Here is a 20,288-nt window from a genome sequence, read left to right as displayed (position 1 = left end):
GAGGAGGACGGAGCTGGCGTGGCGGCACATGCCGCAGATTCCAGTACAGGAAGGCTGAGGCAAGATGATCCAACTTTGAGACTAATCTTGACAACTTAGCACGATCCTGTTTCAAAATAAAAAATAAATATTTTATAGCACTGGGGATTGAAGCCAGGGGCATTCTACCTTCAAGTTACACCCTCAGCCCTATTTTATTTTTATTTTGAAACAGGATCTTGCTAAGTCCATGAGTCATTACTTTCTTTGTGTGTGTGTGGTACTGGGGATGGAACCCAGGGGCTTTCTACTTCTGGGCTATACTCCCCCAGACCTATTTTTTATATTTTATTTAGAAACAGTGTCTCATAAGCTGCTGAGAGCCTCACTAAGTAGCTGAGGCTGGCTTTGAACCTGTGCGATCCTCCTGTCTCAGCCTCCCAAGCTCTGGGAATACAAGCGTGCGCCACCGTGCCTTGCTGCGTCTCACTACTTTCTGAGGCTATATTCAATTTGTGAATATCTAGAACCCTCGAACCTGCGCGATCCTCCTGTCTCTGCCTCCCAAGTACTGTGATTACAGGCATGTTCTACCACACCCGGCTTTAAAAATTATTTTTTTAGCCGGGCGTGGTGGCGCATACTTATAATCCCTGCACTTGGGAGGCAGAGACAGGAGGATCGCGCAGGTTCGAAGCCAGCCGCGCGCTGGCTTAGGAGACCCTGTTTCTAAATAAAAATGTAAAAATAGGTCTGGGAGTGTAGCCCGGAGGTAGAAGGGCTTCCAGGAACCCCAGTACCACCAAAAAAAAATTATTAAAAAAATTTTTTTTGCAGGTCTAGGGATGGGACCCAGAGGCATTCAACCTCTGAGCTACACCCTCTGCCCTATTTTTTTATTCTTATATTGAAACAGGGTCTGGCTATGTTGCGGAGCACCTCACTAAGCAGCTGAGGCTGTCTGCAAACTGTGATCCTCCAGTCTCAGCCTCCCAAATGCTGGGATTGCAAGCGTGTGCCACCACGCCCGGCTCTAAAAATTATTTTTAAAAGGGTTGGGGTACAGCTCAGTGATAGAGTGCCATTAGTTCAAATCCCTAGCGCCACCAGAAAAAAAGAAAGGAAGAGTCCTTAATGCAATGTCTGACATTTATTCAACAAAGATTAAACACCTGTCATGTGCCAGGCACTGGCACAGAATAAACATCCATTAAATGTTGCTATTACTGCCAGGCGTGGTGGCGCACGCTTGTAATCCCCGTGCTTGAGAGGCTGAGACATGAGGATCACGCAGGTTCGAAGCCAGCATCCACTGGCTTAAGAGACCCTGTTTCCAAATAAAAAATATAGAATAGGTCTGGGAGTGTAGCCTGGGTGTAGAAGGCCCCTGGGTTCCATCCCAGTACCACCAAAAAAAAAAAAAAAAAAAAGTTACTATTACTCTTAGAGTAGCCCAAGATTAATTCTTTTATGTGAGATGAAAAGAGTCTTAATTAACCGAGGCATTATTACTCACAGGTAGGGTCTTGGGTGAGACCCTTAGAACAATTACAGGCATGCCTTGCTATTGTGAGACCCCGAGAATACCCAAATCTGCAAATGTCTAAATCCCTCTTACAAGCCGGGCGTGGTGGCGCACCCTTGTAATTCCAGCATTCGGGAGGCTGGGACAGGAGGATGGTGGTTTGTGGACAGCCTCAGCTACTTAGTGAGGCCCTCTGCAACTCAGTGAAACCCTGTTTCAAAATAGAGACAGCCGGGCGTGGTGGCGCACGCTTGTCATCCCTGTGCTTGATAGGCAGAGATAGGAGGAAGCCAGCCGTGCTGACTTAAGAGACCCTGTTTCCAAATAAAAATATAAAAAATAGGTCTGGGAGTGTAGCCCAGAGGTAGAAGGGCTTCCAGGAACTCCAGTACCACCAAAAACAAACAAATACATACATACATACATACATACATACATATTAAAATATAGGGCTGTGGGTGTAGCTTGAAGGTAGAATGCCCCTGGTTTCCATCCCCAGTACCTGGGAAAAAAAAATTACTGAGGCTATCCTTGAACCTGTGGTCCTCCCGTCTCAGCCTCCCAGGTACTGGGATTACAAGCGTGCACCACCACACCCAGCTCTTAACAATTGGAATACTCCTGGCAATTGGGATGAATATACTGAGAAGGCCAAAGGAGCTGAGAACTCTGAAAACATCCTCCTTCCAAAACCACCCGCAGGCTCCGCGCCCGCAGGCTCCGCGCTGCCTCCTTTGTAAGGTATGATTATTTCTCTGCCTGTTAGTTTGCCTTTTGTAACTGGATTTTATGGCTTACTCGATACCTAAGTGGTCCCCACAGTATCCAGATCCCGTGTAGTTAGAGAAGCCCAGGCGCTTAGTTCCATCCAATGGGTTGTGGCTGAGCAAAGAATTTAAGTGCTGGCAGAGCGTCCTCTATAAATCTCCTCCCTGTTGAGGCAACCTCAAAATTGCATGTTGTGATGGCAGCGTCACAGAAAGGAGCCTGAAGCTCTGGCGCACGGCACTGCTCGCCGACCCACCCCTGTGAGTCCTGCAGCAGTGAATTTGCTTAGCCATTAAGTTTATTTGTAACCCTCAAACCAACACTGGCCGCGCTCTTGACATCTCTCACACACGTCCAGGCACACCCCAAGGGAAGCCGAGCGAGACAGTGCTGTCTTCTTGCTTCAGCTTTTCCGCTATAAAGCAGGGTCTTTTTGCAGCTTATTAATTGCCACTCTTTTAATTTTTTTACATTTTTGTGCTTTTTCTTGGTGACGTAGCTGTTTTAAAGGGTCCTCAAGTGTAGTGCTGGAGTGTTGTGTGCTATGCTAAGTGCAAGAAGGCTGCCATGTGCCTCACAGGGAGCGTGTGTTAGATAAGCTTCATATACACACGAACTGTAGGGCTGGCAGCCGCAAATTCAGTGTCGATAAATCAACATCATATATTTAATGAAGTGTCTTTTTTTGTGGTACTGGGGGTGGGACCCAGGGCTTTCTACCTCCAGGCCACACTCCTAGATCTATTTTATACTTTTTTTGGAAATAGGGTCTCACTGAGTTGCAGAGGGCCTCACTAAGTAGCTGAGGCTGGCTTTGAACCTGCGCGATCCTCCCGTCTCAGCCTCCCAAGCGCGGGAATTACAAGCGTGCGCCACCACACCTAGCTTAAATGAATTGTCTTTAAACAGAAATACAGAAAAAATAAGGTTATTTATGATCATTTGGTGAAAATGTGGTGAGGCTCACAAGAACCACTCCTGAGTTTCCCCTGGGAGCAATGGTTCAGTATTCGCTAACTCAGTTGTATGTAGCAACTTTATAGAATATAAGAACCAATAACAAAAATTGTGTCGGCCTTGAACAAATGCCCAACCAGTATTGGAATCTTTTTTTTTTTTTTTTTTTTTTTGTGGTCCTGAGGGTAGAACCCAGGGGCTCTTCTACCTCCAGGATATACTCCCAGACCTATTTCATACTTTATTTGGAAACAGGGTCTCACTAAGTTGCTGAGAGCCTCACTCAGTAGCCGAGGCTGGCTTCGAACCTGTGTGATCCTCCTGTCTCAGCCTCCCAACCGCGGGGATGACAAGTGTGTGCCACCACGCCCGGCCTGAACTAAATTTTTACCTAAGCTTTCGCCTTTCAATCTCCTCCCCGTCTTAAAGCCACAATTAGTTAACTTACTCCACAGCAGTATTTATCAGTAATATTTATTAGACATTTATATTTTTAATTCTCTATATCCAACTATCCGCTTCATCCTCCTTTGCTGGGCCCAAAGATATTGAAGCCATCCGTCAAGGGCTTTACTTGTCTTCAAAGCTCATCAGTGCTTGCACTGTAAAGAAACAGATGTGAGGCTGGGGCGCTCAGAACATAGACATATTTAGTGAAGACCTGGCTTTTCTGAGCTCTAGGTTCCCACAGAAATCTTGACTAATCTTTAAGCCATAAGAATCTGTGTTGTCTTTGCCACAGATAAATCAATTAAGATTAAAGAAGCCCCCTTGTGCCTTCTCCTTTCCGTTCTGTTCTCTCCAGAGATCTAGTGGGAAGGCGGGGCTGAGGAAGGCTGGGAAGAGCAAGGTCAACTCCAGGCAACGGTGTGGGTGGAGCCTGGCCTGAATGGCCCACCTTGAACTCCTTGTTCCCTGTTATGAATTCCTCTTGTTGCCCTCCTTGCCCAACACACGCACACACACACACACGCACGCACGCACGCACACACACGCACACGCACGCACACGCGCGCACGCATGCACACACGCACGCACGCACGCACACACACATGCACGCACACACACACATGCATGCACGCACACACACACACACCTCTAATTTAAGAGAGGAGTTTTTATTTTCACATTAGGTTGATTCTCATTTCTCATAAGGTTTAAGGAAGACAGAGATGACACTAATCCACACTAAATTGTAAAAAACCAAAACACCCTGTCCCTAACTCTTCCTTGTGTGTGTGTTTTTTAATTTCAGAGGGAAATCTCATTAATTCAAATTAATCTCTAAGTGGTGAAGTACAGGAAAACAATTCTGAGAAGGTAGTTCTCAGCTTATATCAAACTCTGCTATTTAAGTCATGTATTTCTCTCCACCTAGACTGACGCAAGGGCTTGAGAGGAAAAGTTTATAAGTTTTTATTTTTTGCAGTACAGGGGATGGTTGAACCCAGAGACATTCTACCTCCAAGCAACACTTCCAGCCCTTTCTTTTATTCTTTATGTTTTGAAACAGGGTCTCACTGAGTTGCAGAGGGCCTCACTAAGTAGCTGAGGCTGTCCTCGAACTCCAATCCTCCTGTCTCAGCCTCCTGAATGCTGGGATTACAAGCCTGCACCACCATGCCCGGCAGGAAAAGTCTATTTCATAACACTTCTTTTGGGACCATGGCAGTGGGTCCATCTGGGCTTTTTGCTCTAATCCTCATAGTTTTCGGAAGTGAGCCTGAGCTCACTTTATAAGATGACCTCCAAGGAGAAAGAATGTATAGAGAAGAGAGTGAGCTGTTCAAACCAGCAAAGCCCACTTTGTATTAATTCCCAGCAACGGGAATTGGACTCTTGGGAAACAAGCTCTCAAACCTCACAGGATATGGGCGTCCCCTGCTGGACAAACAGAATTATCTAGGTTCTCTGTAAATTAGAGACAATTAGGATACATACCCAGAATGTGACATAGCAAAGCAAGAATTTTCCTTTTATAGGCACAAGGAAGAAACTGAGGGACTGAGGCGCTAAGATAGGGGGCACCTTCCCTGTCCTCCCAGTCATTCATACTACACGCAAGGACTCCCCAACGCCGTACCTGCGAACTGCTGCAACATCTTACGCTCCTCTAGGTTATACTGAAGCTTTTCTAGCAACTCGAAATAACGGAAGAGGGAATCTCTGGGCCACACCACGCGGTCATCCGGGTCCATCTCCATCAGCCCGGCTAGATTCTGGTGTATAAGAGTCTCCCAGTCCAATTTATCTGTAGGGAGGAACGCTCCTTAGAAATATGTCTAGGTTGCTGGACGTTGGGGAAGAGCTGATAAATCCCATGCTGTGGCTAGAAAGCAGGAGATGGAGAAAACTTGGGCGGGTAAAGGTACATCACTAAAAGGCCGCTTGTCACCGTGAGCCGCACTTATCCAAAGTAAAAGAGAATCACGGAGAAAATTAAGAAGTACAAAGAAATGAATTAAGGTCAGAAAACCAGACTGGTGGAGGAGATGGAATATAGAGACAGTAGGAAAGTTCCTTTTAAGATGGAAATGTCTCGTAGAAAACAGGAGCCTCACTTTAAGAGGAGAAACCCTTCTGCTCACCAGTAGTATCCAAATATTTGGATTCTGCGGAAGAGGTGGAGGCGGTCGAGGAGGCAGAGGGAGAAGCTGGGCGCTCCTCTGTCTTGAGCGGGGATTCTTTTGTTTCTAATGGAGATGTCTCCTCTTCCTCTTCCTCTTCCTCTTCCTCTTCCCCAGCAGTGGACTCTTGCTCTTCTTCAGAACCTTCCAAGTATGAAGATTCCCTCTGTTGACTGGCATTTCTGCATGTGAAGTGAGATATTTTATTACTTCAAATACATTCATGAGCTATCACTAGATTACTCGTCATTCTGGTCCCGTCCTTGGCCATCCCCTAAAAGCTGGGACTTCAGGCTACAAAATCCACACTACTCCCAAATTCTAAGCTTTGACATTTCCAATCTCAGTCATTCCTATGGCATCATTCTCAACCCTTTCTTCCTTCTCAGATCTAGTTCATCAGGAAATCCTGTGGGAAGACTCAGGCATGGTGGCGCACGCTTGTAATCCCAGCACTTGGGAGGCTGAGACAGGAGGATCGCACAGGTTCAAAGCCAGCCTCAGCTACGTAGTGAGGCTCTCAGCAACTTAGTGAGACTCTGTTTCCAAATAAAGTATTTAAAAATAGGTCTGGGGGTGTAGCCCAGAGGTAGAAAGCCCCTGGGTTCCATCCCTAGTACTACACACACACACACACAAAATCCTGTTGGTTCTGCCTTTGAAATGTTTTTCTTAGCTGAGCGTGGTGGTGCACACTTATAATCCCAGTACTTGGGAGGCCAAGACAGACAGATCACAGGTTTGAGGACAGTCTCAGCAAGTAGTGAGACTCTCGTCAACCTAGCAAGACCCTGTTTCAAAATAAAAATAAAAGCTGGGCATGGTGGCGCACGCTTGTAATCCCTGCACTTGGGAGGCAGAGACAGTGGGATCGCTCAGGTTCGAAGCCAGCCGTGCGCACTGGCTTAGGAGACCCTGTTTCCAAATAAAAATGTAAAAATAGGTCTGGGAGTGTAGCCCAGAGGTAGAAGGGCTTCCAGGAACCCCAGTACCACAAATAAATAAATAAATAAATAAATAAATAAATAAATGAATAAATAAATAAATAAATATAAAATCGGGCAGGGGTGTAGCTTAGAGGTAGAATGTCCTCGGTTCCATCCCCAGTGAAACACACACACACACACACACACACACACACACACACACACACTTTTCTTGCTAATTCACTGGTCCAGCCCTGCTCTGAGACATCATCATCTCTTTCCTGGAGAGCAGTGCCACGCGTGGCTGTTCTCTCTGCTCCTTCCCTTTAGTCTGTCACAACACAGTGACAGAGGGACTCTGAAATGTAGGTCACTTGGTGTGGCTCCTCTGCCCTGCTCCCCACATCCCTCCAAATGGAAGTCCAAGTTCCTCCAGGGACTGCTCACATCCCTGCATTCAAGTCCCGTCCCATTATCTTGTGACCTCACCTCGGTCCCTCTCCCTGCTCACTCTGCTCGTCACACTGGCTTCCTTGCTGTCCCCCAAGCACAGCAGACATGCTCCACCTCAGGGCCTTTGCACCAGCTGGCCCTCAGCCTCCAACACTGCCCATCGACAGCCACTGCAGACCTGCTCGCCTCCTGCGAGTCTTTGCTCACGTGTTACTCTTTTTTGGTACTGGGGAGTGGACCGAGAGGCATCCTCCGTCCGGCACTGCTGCGCTTCCGCAGCTTCCTGCTTATGGCTGCATCACTCCAGTCTCCATCTCCAGCTTCACATCACCTCTGTCCAAGTGTCCTCTGGGTTTTTTTTTTTGGAGGGGGGGGTTGTTTGTTTGTGTATGTGTGTGGGGGGGTTTGTTGTTTTTTTTTTTTTTGGTACTGGGGCATTCTACCTCCAAGCTAAACCCCCAGCCCTATTTTTTATTCTTTATTTTGAAACAGGGTCTCACTGAGTTGCAGAGGGCCTCACTAAGTAGCTGAGGCTGGCTTCAAACCTGCACGATCCTCCTGTCTCAGCCTCCCGAATGCTGGGATTACTAGTGTGCACCACCACGCCGGGCTTCTGTTTCTTATAAGGAAGGACTCTTGTCACTGAATTTAGGGCCACCTGAATAATCCAGAATGATCACATCTCAAGATCCTTAATCATATCTGCAAAGACCCTCTTTCCAAATAAAACCACACTCTCAAGGATCTGGAGAATGAGGATATGGGCATATAATTTTGGGGGCCGCCACTGAACTAATCATTACAGTTACTGAGTGAGTGGGTTCTCTCTCAAGTCAGTTTTGATCTTTGATCCCCCACCCTGTCTTCCTTGATGTTTTCATCCCAGTTCACATGCACCCTCCTGACCTGTCATCCATAATTTTGCTCAGGCTTGACCTCAGGGCATCACCGGACAGGCCACGCTTCCTACAAAACAAAACAAAATAAGCAAAAGCCGTGAAGAAATCTATACTTAAACAGAAGTGCAGTAAGAGAAAAGAAAAAGAATTCAGGCCATTAATTTAAAAAATGGGAATAAAAACTTGTGGCAAAGGGATAAAAAGAACAGGGGAACCCTCACAGTGACTAAAGAATCAGACGCTCTACTAGAACTAGGGAATTATATATATACATATATATATATATTTTTTTTTGCAGTACTGCGGATGGAACCCAGGAACATTCTACCTTCGAGCTACACCCCCTGCCCTCTTTTTGATTCTTTATTTTGAAACAGGGGCTCACTGGGTTGCAGAGGGCCTCACTAAGTAGCTGAGGCTGTCCGTGAACCGCGATCCTTCGGTCTTAGCCTCCAGAATGCTGGATTACAAGTGTGCACCATTATGCCCGACTGAGCTAGGGAATTCTTAACTCTGGGGACAAATAGTCTCCTAAGGGGGAAAGTCAGGTCCATGCCAAGGAGTGAAAACAGGATGAAGTGAGACAGAAACATAGTTGGGTTCACACAATGGGAAGCAGACCTCTGGATAATATGCTGCCTGAATATGTCAGCTTTTTGCTGAACCTCCAGATGCGTCATCTCTTCGCTCAGCTCGTTCCGGATATTCTGGAAGTTGGTAACTGCCCCAAAGGGCCATCAGGACTTAGAGGACAGCGGAGACTAGGGAAAGGGCTCAAGTCGGGAGAGATGAGAAGAAATTCCAGTCCAGGATCCAAGCTTTCCTGCTGCGATGCGTTCTCTCTCCCCATGCGCCACCAGTCCCATCTTAAAGCTTCTTTGCAACCCCTCCTCCCAGCAAGTGGCCTCTCCTTTATACTCACCCATCATGGCTACTATGATATTTCGGAAGATAATGGAGCCGAGCAGTAACCAAAGGATGACATAGATACTGCTGAAGACGTGGCTGACTTTGGGCACCTTCCAGACATCCTGAAGCAGCGCATACCAGTGATCCAAGGTGAAGAGGATGAACACCGTCACTAAGGAATTCATCATGTCCCTGAAGAAAAGGGGTGTGAGCGGCCAGAGGCAAAGACCCAGCCTCAGAGACTGGACTATTCTGACTTGTTTTTTTGCGAGTCTGGGGGTGGAACCCAGGAGCATTCTACCTCCAAGCTACACCCTCTGCCCTAATTTTTAATTGTGTTCCATTCCAATTTCTCAAAACATACTATTCTTTCTGTATCGCCATCCTTTGGATGACCTTTCCAGTATCAACCCCAAATTCTCCTCTCCCCTGGCCCAGGCGTCCCCAGCCCCGCCTACGAGAAGAACATGTTGAACTGCAGGTCCTGGCGGGTGGAACGCGTGTACTCCTTAAAGAAGTAGATCCCAGTCATGGCAAAGATGTAGAAGAAGATGAGCAGCAGCATCAGGAGGAAGGTCATGCTCTAGGACCATGATCTCAAGTCAGAGGCGGGCAGGCGAGGCCGGCCTCCACCAGCAGCCGTCCCCCCCCCCCCCCCGCAGCCTACCCCAGCCCACTCCACCACTCACAGGACCTCCTGTTCCACCGTAACCATGAATCTCCATGCTTATTCACCTCCCCCACCCACTTTAGCTGCAACAGTCACTCACCTTGAGGGCCCTGGCCAGGGCCAAAATAATAACTCGGATTTGAGGAAACCGTTTGAAGAGTTTGAGAGACCTCAGGACCCGGCAGATCCTCAGCAGCCGGAGCCACACAGCCTGGTGTGCTACCCCGCCCAACGCCACAATTTCAGGAAGGACAGACTGTGGGGAAGAGAGGACGCATCAGATACACCCGACAGCACACAGTGGCTCCCTCCTCACCCAGCCTCGGCACAGCTCCCCGGCCATTGTCCCTTGAATAGCATTCCCGGGGTGGGGGGGTGTCGTTTCCTGTTCAGCCTTTCCGCACTAAATTAAACTCGGCACTCAACTCTTTTAGTTATTAAAAAAAAAAAGATAGAAGGTGGCATGTATTTTTAATACCAGTACATGGGAGCCTGAGACAAGAGGATCACAGATTTGAGGACAGCCTCAGGAAGCACTGAGACCCATCAGCCTAGTGAGATCCTGCATCAAAAATAAAATAAAACAGGACTGAGGGTGGGGGTGTAGGTCAGGGGTAGAATGCCCCTGAGTTCAATCCCCAAGTACTATAAATAAATAAATAAATAAATACATAGCCGGGCGTGGTGGTGTGCAGGGGTCCAGCCCTAGCAGGAGTTGGGGGTCGTCTGTTGGTGAGAGAAGAGTTGGGGGTCGAGAATGAGGGAAGACTCTGACACAGGAGACCAGATGCAAGCTTCTCCCACTTTATTTAGGATTTGTTACAATCTTTATACTTTTCTTTTTTGGCAGGATAGACAAAACCACAGTCATGCAAGCAGAAAACTTCAAGGACAGAAAAAGTCTTTAACAGACTTCAGGGCAGGGTGCCAGACAGTTAATAAATCATAGAATGTATGCTTTGCCTCGTATCACAAGGTCAGCTTGAACTTAATCTTATATGTTGACCCAAATTTTATCCTTGGGGAAAAAAAAAAAGATCTTTGTTGACTCAGTCTTTCATATGCCACTGCCCATTATTTATAATGTTTATCCATAAAATTCTAATTATACATATTAATTTAAATAATCTTAAAATAATTTTTTGAACAAGGAGATGCTCATACTCATAGGGGACTTAGGCTTTTGCGAGTCCCCTGGTCGAGCTTTTGCTTAAGACCTGCACGAGATGCTGTAGCAGTGGTGCATGCTTATAAACCCAGCATTCGGGAGGCTGAGACCAGAGGATCGAGGTTCGCAGACAGCCTCAGCTACTCAGTGAGGCCCTCTGCAACTCAGTGAGACCTGGTTTCAAAATAAAGAATAAAAAACAGGGCAGGGGCTGTAGCTCGGAGCTCGAATGCCCCTGGGTTCCATCCCCAGACCCGCAAATAAATAAATGGGATAAAGTAGGGTGTGGGGGATCATGCCTGTAATTCTAGTACTTGGGAGGCTGAGACAGAAGGATTGCAGGTTCAACACCAGTCTCAGCAACTTAGTGAGACTCTCTTTCAGAATAAAAATAAAAAGGGCTGGGGTGTAGCTCAGAGGTAGAATGCCCCTGGTTCAATCTCTAGTATCAAAATAAATAAATAGCCGGGCGTGGTGGCGCACGCTTGTAATCCCCGCGCTTGGGAGGCAGAGACAGGAGGATCACGCAGGTTCGAAGCCAGCCGCGCGCGCTGGCTTAGGAGACCCTGTTTCCAAATAAAAATGTAAAAAATAGGTCTGGGAGTGTAGCCTAGAGGTAGAAGGGCTTCCAGGAACCCCAGTACCACCAAAAAATAAATAAACAAATAAATACATGGATAAATATTAGTGCTTATCTCACTGAGGCGTTTAGGAGCAAAAATGAGATAATCTATGTAAAACATGAAAACAGTGTGTGGCACTTTGTTTTGTTTTGGTTTGTGGTACTGGGGATTGAACGCGGGTACATTTAACCTCTGAGCTACACCCCAACCCTGTTTCATCTCTTTTTTTTTTTTTTTTTTTTTTTGGTGGTACTGGGGTTCCTGGAAACCCTTCTACCTCTGGGCTACACTCCCAGACCCATTTTTATCCTTTTTTTATTTGGAAACAGGGTCTCTTAAACCAGTGCGGCTGGCTTCAAACCTGCGCGATCCTCCTGTCTCCGCCTCCCAAGCGCAGGGATTATAAGCATGCACCACCATGCCCGGCTTCTATTTCATCTCTTATTTTGAAATGGGGTCTCATCAAGCTGCAGAGGCTGGCCACAAACCTGCGATCCTCCAGTCTCAGCCTCCCAAGTACTGGGATTACAGGTGTGTCTCACCACACCTGGCGTGAGCCTGGCACTTTGTGTAAGTACTTAGTAAATGGCAGGTGTTATTGTTAGGACTGATGCTGTGGTTAGATTATACTTTGATCCTAATACAAACAATTCTGCAATTATTAACTTTTAGTTTTAGGGGGGAAAATCAAAAAAGGAAATGAGGTAAATTTCTATGTGTTTCATTCTGTTCTCTGGTTATTTTGATTCACCTAGGCATATTCCTCATTCCATTAACTAATCATTGGGATACCTATCCTTACCAATAAGGTAACAAGAAAGTCAAAAACATTCCAGGCATTCTTCCAGAAAAGAAAAAAGCTGGACAGCCACATAAGAAGGATCTCCAAGACGAAAATAAACAGGATAAACCAATCTGCCACTTCCAAAATCAGCTTCACTATAAACAGACTGGAATTTGTGGAGTCCAGCAATTCTGTAAGGGTAAAACAGAAGAGGAACACAAATTGAGGTCCAGCTTAGTGATGGAGAATGCTCATTATACGGCACACCTGTGTCCGCTACGATTCCACTCGACTTTGAGTTTCTCTTATGGGGGGGGGGGCTGGGAATTGAACCCAGGAGCATTCTACCTTCGAGGTATACTCCCAGCCCTTTTTATATAAAACAGTCTTGCTAAGTTGCCGAAACTGCCCTTGAGCCTCTACCCTCCTTTCTTAGTCTCTCAAGTACTAGGATTCAGGTGTGCACCACTGTGGCCAGGTTCCTTTTTGTTTTTTATTTTGAAACAGGGTCTCATTAAGTTGCTGAGGCTGGCCGTGAACCTGCGATCCTCCTGTCTCAGCCTCCCAAGTACTAGGATTACAGGCGTGCGCCACCACGCCCAGCAAGTTTCTCCTCTTAATACTGTTGCTTCAACCTGTGAAATACAGGAGAGGATGGAACTGACCGTGAAGAACAGCCACAACTCATCTTCTGTTAATACTAATGTGTCTAACAGCTGCAAGTCACTTTCTGCCCACTCTGGGGTCACACAGCAACTAAGGAGGTTCGTAACTCTACCCATCATTGCTGTTAGATCAGTCTCAAAGTTCACAAGAAAGCAATTGGGTTTCGAGACTAAAATGAAACGTAAGCTAGGCGTGGTGGTGCGTGCTTGTAATTATAGTACTTGGGAGGCTGAAGCAGGAAGATCATAGGTTCGAAGACAGTCTCAGCAAGTAGTGGGACTCTCATCAACCTAGAGAGACCTTGTTTCAAAATGAAAATAAAATAGGGCTAGGGTGTAGCTTGGAGGTAGAATGCCCCTAGGTTCCATCCCCAGTATCACACACACACGCACACACACACACACACACACACACACACACAAGAATGAAAAGGTAGGAAAAGAACTTTATGAGGGCTACAGAAACAAGAAGCCAGACTTATGGGGCAAATTCAGTTATAATATGAAATCAGTTGGTCCTTTACTTGTTAGCTTTATTTCTCCTCCTCTGACAAAAATTGACTTTGTTCTGCAAAGCAAATTTAATACAATACTTTCTCTCTAGAACCTGCTATTATTTGCTAATTGCTCTTCCTCAATTCATTGTCTTTATCTTTAAAAACCTTTCACCATTTTAAAATATTTATTTATTTATTTACTCTGCAGGTCTGGGGATGGAAGCCAGGGGCATTTGACCTCCAACCTACACTCTAGCCCTATATTTTAGTCTTTATTTTGAAACAAGGTCTCACTGAGTTGCAGAGGGCCTTACTAAGGAGCTGAGGCTGTCGGCGAACCGCAATCCTCCGGTCTCAGCCTCCCGAGTGCTGGGATGACAAGCGTGCCCACTATGCTCGGCTTTGCATCACTTTTATACATTTAATGGACGTATGTTATACTCTACGAAAAAACCCCACTGAGATCAAAATAGACCTAAAAGCTAAAGGAGAAACAATGTTAATGCCAGGTGTGGTGGCACACACCTTTGATCCAAGTACTTGGGAGGGTGAGGCAGGAGGATCACAGGTTTGAGGACGGCCTCAGCAAGTAGTGAGACTCTTAGAAACCTAGCAAGACTCTGCTTTAAAACAAACAAATAAATAAATAAATAAGCTGAGCGTGGTGGCACACGCTTGTAATCCCAGTTCTTGGGAGGCTGAGACAGGAGGGTCGCAGATTTGCTGTCACCTTCAACTACTTAATGAGGCCCTCTGAAACTTAGTGAGAACCTGTTTCAAAATAAAGAACAAAACACTAGGCCTGGGGTAGAGTTAGGAGGTAGATTGCCCCTGGGTTCAATCACTAGTACTATACACACACACACAAAGGCCAAGCATGCGGTGCATGCCTGCAACCTCAGTACTTGGGAGGCTACAACAGGAGGATTACAGGTTCAAGACTAGCATCAGCAACTCAGCTAGACTTTTAGCAACCTAACAAGACCCTGTTTCAAAGCAAAAAATAAAAAAGGGCTAGGGGTGTAGATGGGAGATATAATACCTCTGGGTTCTATCTGCAGTACCACCAAAAAAAAAATCATTTGAAGACAAATATACTTTTGTTCCGGGGGGGAGGAGGTACTGAGGTTGAACTCAGAGACATTCTACCTTTGAGCTATACCTCCAGCCCTCGTTTATTTTTTATTCTGAAGTACAGTCCTGGTAAGTTGCTAAGGGTCTCGCTAAATTGCTGGGACTGATCTTGAAACGTGGATCGTCCTGTCTCAGCCTCCCAAGCACAGGGATTACAGGCTTGTGCCGCCATACCCAGCTGTATACTTTCTTTAAAAGCAAAACAAATCTCTTGCTAAATAGTGAAACTAAAATAATTGAAAATTGCTCCTTTTTTTCTTTTGCGGTACTAGGGACAGGACCCAAGGGCATTCTACCTCCGAGCTACACCCCCAGCCCTATTTTTTTTTTTTTTTGCGGTATTGGGGGTGGAACCCAGGGGCTTTTCTACCTCTGGGTTATATTCCCAGACCTACTTTGTACTGTATTTGGAAACAGGGCCTCACTAAGTTACTGAGAGCCTCACTAAGTAGCTGAGGCTGGCTTCCAACCTGTGCAATCCTCCTGTCTCAGCCTCCCAAGCACTGGGATTATAAGCATGCACCACCATGCCCAGCTTACTCTTTATTTAATTTAATTTATTTATTTATTTAAGTACTTGGGGTGGAACCTAGGGGCTTTTCTACCTCTGGGGTATATTCTCAGACCTATTTTTACATTTTATTTGGAAACGGGGTCTCACTAAGTTACTGAGAGCCTCACTAAGTAGCTGAGGCTGGCTTCCAACCTGTGCAATCCTCCTGTCTCAGCCTCCCAAGCACTGGGATTATAAGCATGCACCACCATGCCCAGCTTACTCTTTATTTAATTTAATTTATTTATTTATTTAAGTACTTGGGGTGGAACCTAGGGGCTTTTCTACCTCTGGGGTATATTCTCAGACCTATTTTTACATTTTATTTGGAAACGGGGTCTCACTAAGTTGCTGAGAGCCTCACTAAGTAGCCGAAGCTGGCTTCAAACCTATATAATCCTCCTGTCTCAGACTCCCAAGCGCTGGGGTTACAAGCCTGTGCCACCATGCCTGGCTTATTCTTTATTTTTGAAACAGGGTCTCACTGAGTTGCAGAGGGACTCACTAAGTAGCTGAGGCTGTCTGCAAACCACGATCCTCCTGTCTCAGCATCCTGAATGCTGGGATTACAAGTGTGCACCACCACAAATTTTTGTGTATATGTGATACCAGGAATTGAGCCCAGGGTCATTTTACCTCTGAGATATACCTTCAGCCCTATTTTATTTTTTTATTTAGAAACAAGGTCTCTCTAAGTTGCTGAGAACCTCACTAAATCACTAACGGTGACCTTCAACCCATGATTCTTCCGTATCAGCCTCCCAAATACTAGGATTACAGCTATGTGCCACCACACCTGGCTTACAAATAATTATTAATATAAGCCTAGCATAGTGGTGTACACTTGTAATCCCCATATTTGAGAGGCTGAGACAGGAGCATCTGTGATTCACATCCAATCTCAGAGGCTAGTGAGGCCCCAGAAACTTAGGGATACCATGTTTCAAAATAAAAAATAAGAAAATAGGGTTCGGGGTATAGCTCAGAGGTAGAATAATGTTTAGCAAGGCATAATGGCATACACTTGTAATTAAAAGGCTAAGACAGGAGGATCTGGGTTCATGGCCAGTGAGGCCCTCTGGAATTTAGTGAGACCCGGTTTCAAAATAAAGAATAAAAGCCGGGAGCTGGGCATGGTGGTGCATGCTTGTAATCCCAGCATTTAAACGTCTGAGACAGGAGGATCTGAGTTCGTGGCCAGCCTCCCAAGTATAGGGATTACAAGTGTGCGCCACCACGCCCAGCTCTATATTTTTTTAACCTACCTATTTATTTTGGTGTACCAGAACCCAGGAGCATTTTACCTCTAAGCTACACCCCCAGCTCTAGTTTTATTCTTTATTTTGAAAAAGAGTCTAAGTTGTAGAGGGCCTCACTAAGTAGCTGAGACTGGCCTGAACCTGCAATCCTCCTGACTCAGCCTCCCAAGTACTGGAATTTTCAGTGTGAGCCACCATGCCCAGCTCCAATTTTTTTATTTTGAAACAGAGTCTCTAAATTATGGAGAGCTTTGCTAAGTTACTGAGGCTGTCACTGATTGTTTTATTTTATTTTTTGTGGTACTGGGGATGGAACTCAGGGGCATTCGACCTCCGAGCTACACCCCCAGCCCTATTTTTTATTCTTTATTTTGAAACAGGGTCTCACTGAGTTGCAAAGAGCCTCACCAAGTAGCTGAGGCTGTCCTTGAACCAGGATCCTCCTGTCTCAGCCTTCCAAATGCTGGGATTACAAGTGTGCACCACCACACCTGGCTTTCAAATAATCTTTAAAGACATAAAACAAGCTGGGCATGGCAATGCACAACTGTTATGAGAGACCTTGTTTCAAAATAAAGAATAAAAAAATAGGGCTGGGGGTGTCCCTAGGAGGTAGAATGCCGCTGGGTTCCATCCTCAGTACTGCAAAAAAAAATAATAATAATAAATAATAATAATAAATAAATAAATAGCTGGTTCAAAACCAACTTCAGTAATCATAGTGAAACTTTCAGGAACCTAATGAGACTGTTTCAAAACAACAACAAAAAAATTTTAAAGGGCGTGGGGTATAGCTTGTAGGTAGAATACCCCTAGGTTCAATCCCCAGTATCCTCCACCACACACACATATAATGGTAAACTTAAAATAGAAACACCAGCCTGGTGTGGTGGCTTGCATTTATAATTCCAGTACTGGGAGGCTGAGACATGAGGATCACAGCCTCAGCAACTTAGTGAGACCTTGTTTCCAAATACAGAACAAAATAGGGTTTGGGGTTTAACTTAGAGGTAGAATGCCCCTGGATTCAATTTCCAGTAACACATACACACACACACACACACACACAAAAAAAAAAAAAAAAAAAAAAAAAAAGAGAAAGCTGGGCGTGGTGACACACACTTTTAATGCATTCGGGAGGCTGAGACTGGAGGATGGCGGTTTAGGAAAAGCCTCAGCTACTTTTAGTGAAGCTCTTTACAATTCAGTGAGACCTGTTTCAAAAAACTAAAAAGACTGAAAAGTAGGGCTGGGTGTGTAACTCAGAGGTACAATGCTCCTGGGTTCCAACCCCAGTAGAGAGGGGGGGGGGGTAGGTAGGTAGAAACATCTCCCACCCGCCTACCCACTTCCTCTTTCATTCAGTATCAGTCCTCACCAATTTCAACCATCAGTACAAATGTATTCAAAAAGATGAGGGAGATGATGAAATTTACGAAGAGAGGACCTGTTTTCTCTTAAGGAAACATACAGAGTGGAGTTCTGACTTTTTTATGCAGCTGAAATACTAAAGGCAAGAACATAAACTGTAGCATGAAGATGTGAATTCAATCCCTGGCACCATCCCCATGCAATAAGATGTGACGAAAATGGAATACGGGAAGAAAAAATAAGTCACTGGGCAGATGATAAATAGTCATGGATAAAGACGACAGACTTGAAGCCAGGTATAGCGGCCGCACACTAGTAATCCCAGGATCACAGGTTCATGGCCAGCCTCAGCTACTTAGTGAGGCCCCACACAATTTAGCGAGATCCTGTTTCAAAATAAAAATATGAGCCAGGTCTGGTGGTGCACGCTTGTAATCCCAGTACTTGGGAGGCTGAGACAGAGGATGGCAGGTTCATGGCCAGCCTCAGCTACTTAGTGAGGCCCTTTGCAACTTAGTGAGACCTTGTTTCACAATAAGAATAAAAAGCCAGTTGAAACTCTAGCACTTGGGAGGCTGAGACAGGAGGATCGTGGTTCGCAGCCAGCCTCAGCTACTTAGTGAGGCCTTTTGCAACTCAGTGAGACCCGGTTTCAAAATAAATAATAAAAAATAGGGCAGGGGTGTAGCTCGGAGGTAGAATGCCCCTGGGTTCCATCCCCAGACCCACAAAAAATAAAATAAGTAAATAAATAAATGATATAAAATCTAGCTGGGGGTGTAGCTCAGAGGTAGAATGCCCCTTGGCTCAATCCCCAGCACCATAAATAAATAAATAAATAAATAAATAAATAAATAATAAATGAATAAAAAGACTTGAAAGGATACATTCAAGGACCCATCCAGCCCACAAGGAAAGCGGTGGCTTCTTGCTGCAGCGCACACGAAGCCTGTTCAGCATTCGCTGGGCGTGTGTAATTGATCCTAGATGCCGAGGCTTTATGGAGAAGCGCACTAGCTGGTGCTGATCTCCTGTTAAAACTTTCTTCATTTGTGAAGGATCTGCAACAAAAAATTAAAGAATAGTGGGAGGTGCAGGCAGAGTCTGAGGTCTTGAAGTTCAAGGCCAGCCTGAGTATGGCCAAGACTTCATCTGGAAGAGAAAGGGTGGGGGGAGGGATAGTGGACAAATACAAAGAAAATCAGATTTGGCCAGCATTTGGGAGGCCGAGACTGGAGGATCGCAGTTCGTGGACAGCCTCAGCTACTTAGGCCCTTTGCAACTCAGTGAGACCCTGTTTCAAAATAAAGAATAAAATAGAGCTGGGGGTGTAGCTCAGAGGTAGAATGCCCCTGGGTTCGATTTTCCCAGCAGCACACACACACATACACACACACAAAAAATCCGATTTGGGGCAAGGATGCTGATTAGAAAATGGGTCTCCTAATACAAGGGCTTGCCTTGAAGCTGCTTCTTACAGCAATTATGAATCTTGTTAGTTTGAGGTGAAAATTAATGCATTGCTTATAATCAACACTGACCATGCCCACAAGTAAAAGCAGCAGATTCTACCTTCAAAGTTTTAAGTGTCTTTGGTGGAAACTTTCCCTAGCTAGCCAAAGGCTAGTAGCTTTAAGAGGGAGTGTCAGAGCCTCTACTTCCTGAATTCAATGAGTTTTATTTACAAAACCCTTGATTACTTATCAAGTTTGGTATAACTTCCAAATGAGCAACCAGCCCAATGTTTGCGGAATTTTCCACTCGTATACTTTTCTCTCTGCTTCCTAGTCAGGAGGATGTGGACCGGAACCTTTAGTGCAATTTAGTGTAATGAAAAAATGGGCTGCTGACCAAGTATCTCCCGGAGAGTATGCCGTGGCACAGCTTGGCTCAAGCCTTGCAAATGCTCGATGAGAGAGAAGGTATCAATGAGACGGGAACGGATGGCATCGGCTCTGGGCAGCGGCACGTGCCCTGTACCGCTGGTAGTAGCCATGTCTGTAAGGAAACACAAGAATCACCTCACCAGAATTAGAAAGGTTTTTGCTTTTTTCAAGGGACCTTCCAAAGCCCCTATCTAGGAACTATGAGCAGCTGGGTAGAACCAATACATTGAGACTGTATGGGTTTCTTTTGGTTTTGCTTTTTTTTTTTTTTTTTTTTAACAAAGAGATTGGATCCTAAAAGAGAGATTGCACAATCAAATATACAGACACCCTCACTTTCTCGGGTGTATTTTCTCATCGAAAGCTCATTTTTAGCCGGGTTTGGTGACGCACACGCCTGTTATCTCAGTATTTGGGAAGCTGAGACAGAAGGATCGCAGGCTTGAGGAAGCCTTGGCAACATAGCGAGCAAGTCTTTCAGAAACCTGGCAAGACTTTGTTTAAAAAAAAAAAAAAAAAGGCTAGGGGTGTAGCGTGGAGGTGGAATGCCCCAAGGTTCAATCCGCAGTACCTCCCCTCCACACCGGAGCGCTTGCGCGCGCGCGCGCGCGCACACACACATCTCACTTTTAAGA

The 20,288-nt window shown here is 45.6% G+C and overlaps 1 protein-coding gene across 1 annotated transcript; it reads right to left on the bottom strand.

Annotated features, from left to right (window-relative positions):
- Positions 1–3,799: 3,799 nt before the first annotated feature.
- CATSPER2 (cation channel sperm associated 2) lies at positions 3,800–19,763 on the bottom strand (the record flags this gene model as incomplete). The annotated part of the gene is made up of 11 exons (XM_080707034.1): positions 3,800–3,831; positions 5,313–5,480; positions 5,818–6,000; positions 8,742–8,855; positions 9,057–9,235; positions 9,502–9,626; positions 9,814–9,969; positions 12,307–12,479; positions 17,775–17,843; positions 18,655–18,828; positions 19,619–19,763. 11 exons carry the CDS (start codon positions 19,761–19,763, stop codon positions 3,800–3,802), a joined length of 1,518 nt encoding a protein of 505 aa, XP_080563160.1.
- Between the last annotated feature and the right edge of the window lie 525 nt (positions 19,764–20,288).

This window comes from Muscardinus avellanarius, assembly GCF_963383645.1.
Source record: "Muscardinus avellanarius genome assembly, chromosome: 12".
Lineage (NCBI taxonomy): Eukaryota > Metazoa > Chordata > Mammalia > Rodentia > Gliridae > Muscardinus > Muscardinus avellanarius.
Note: the sequence above shows the minus strand (reverse complement) of the source record. Positions and strands in the feature narration are given on the sequence as shown.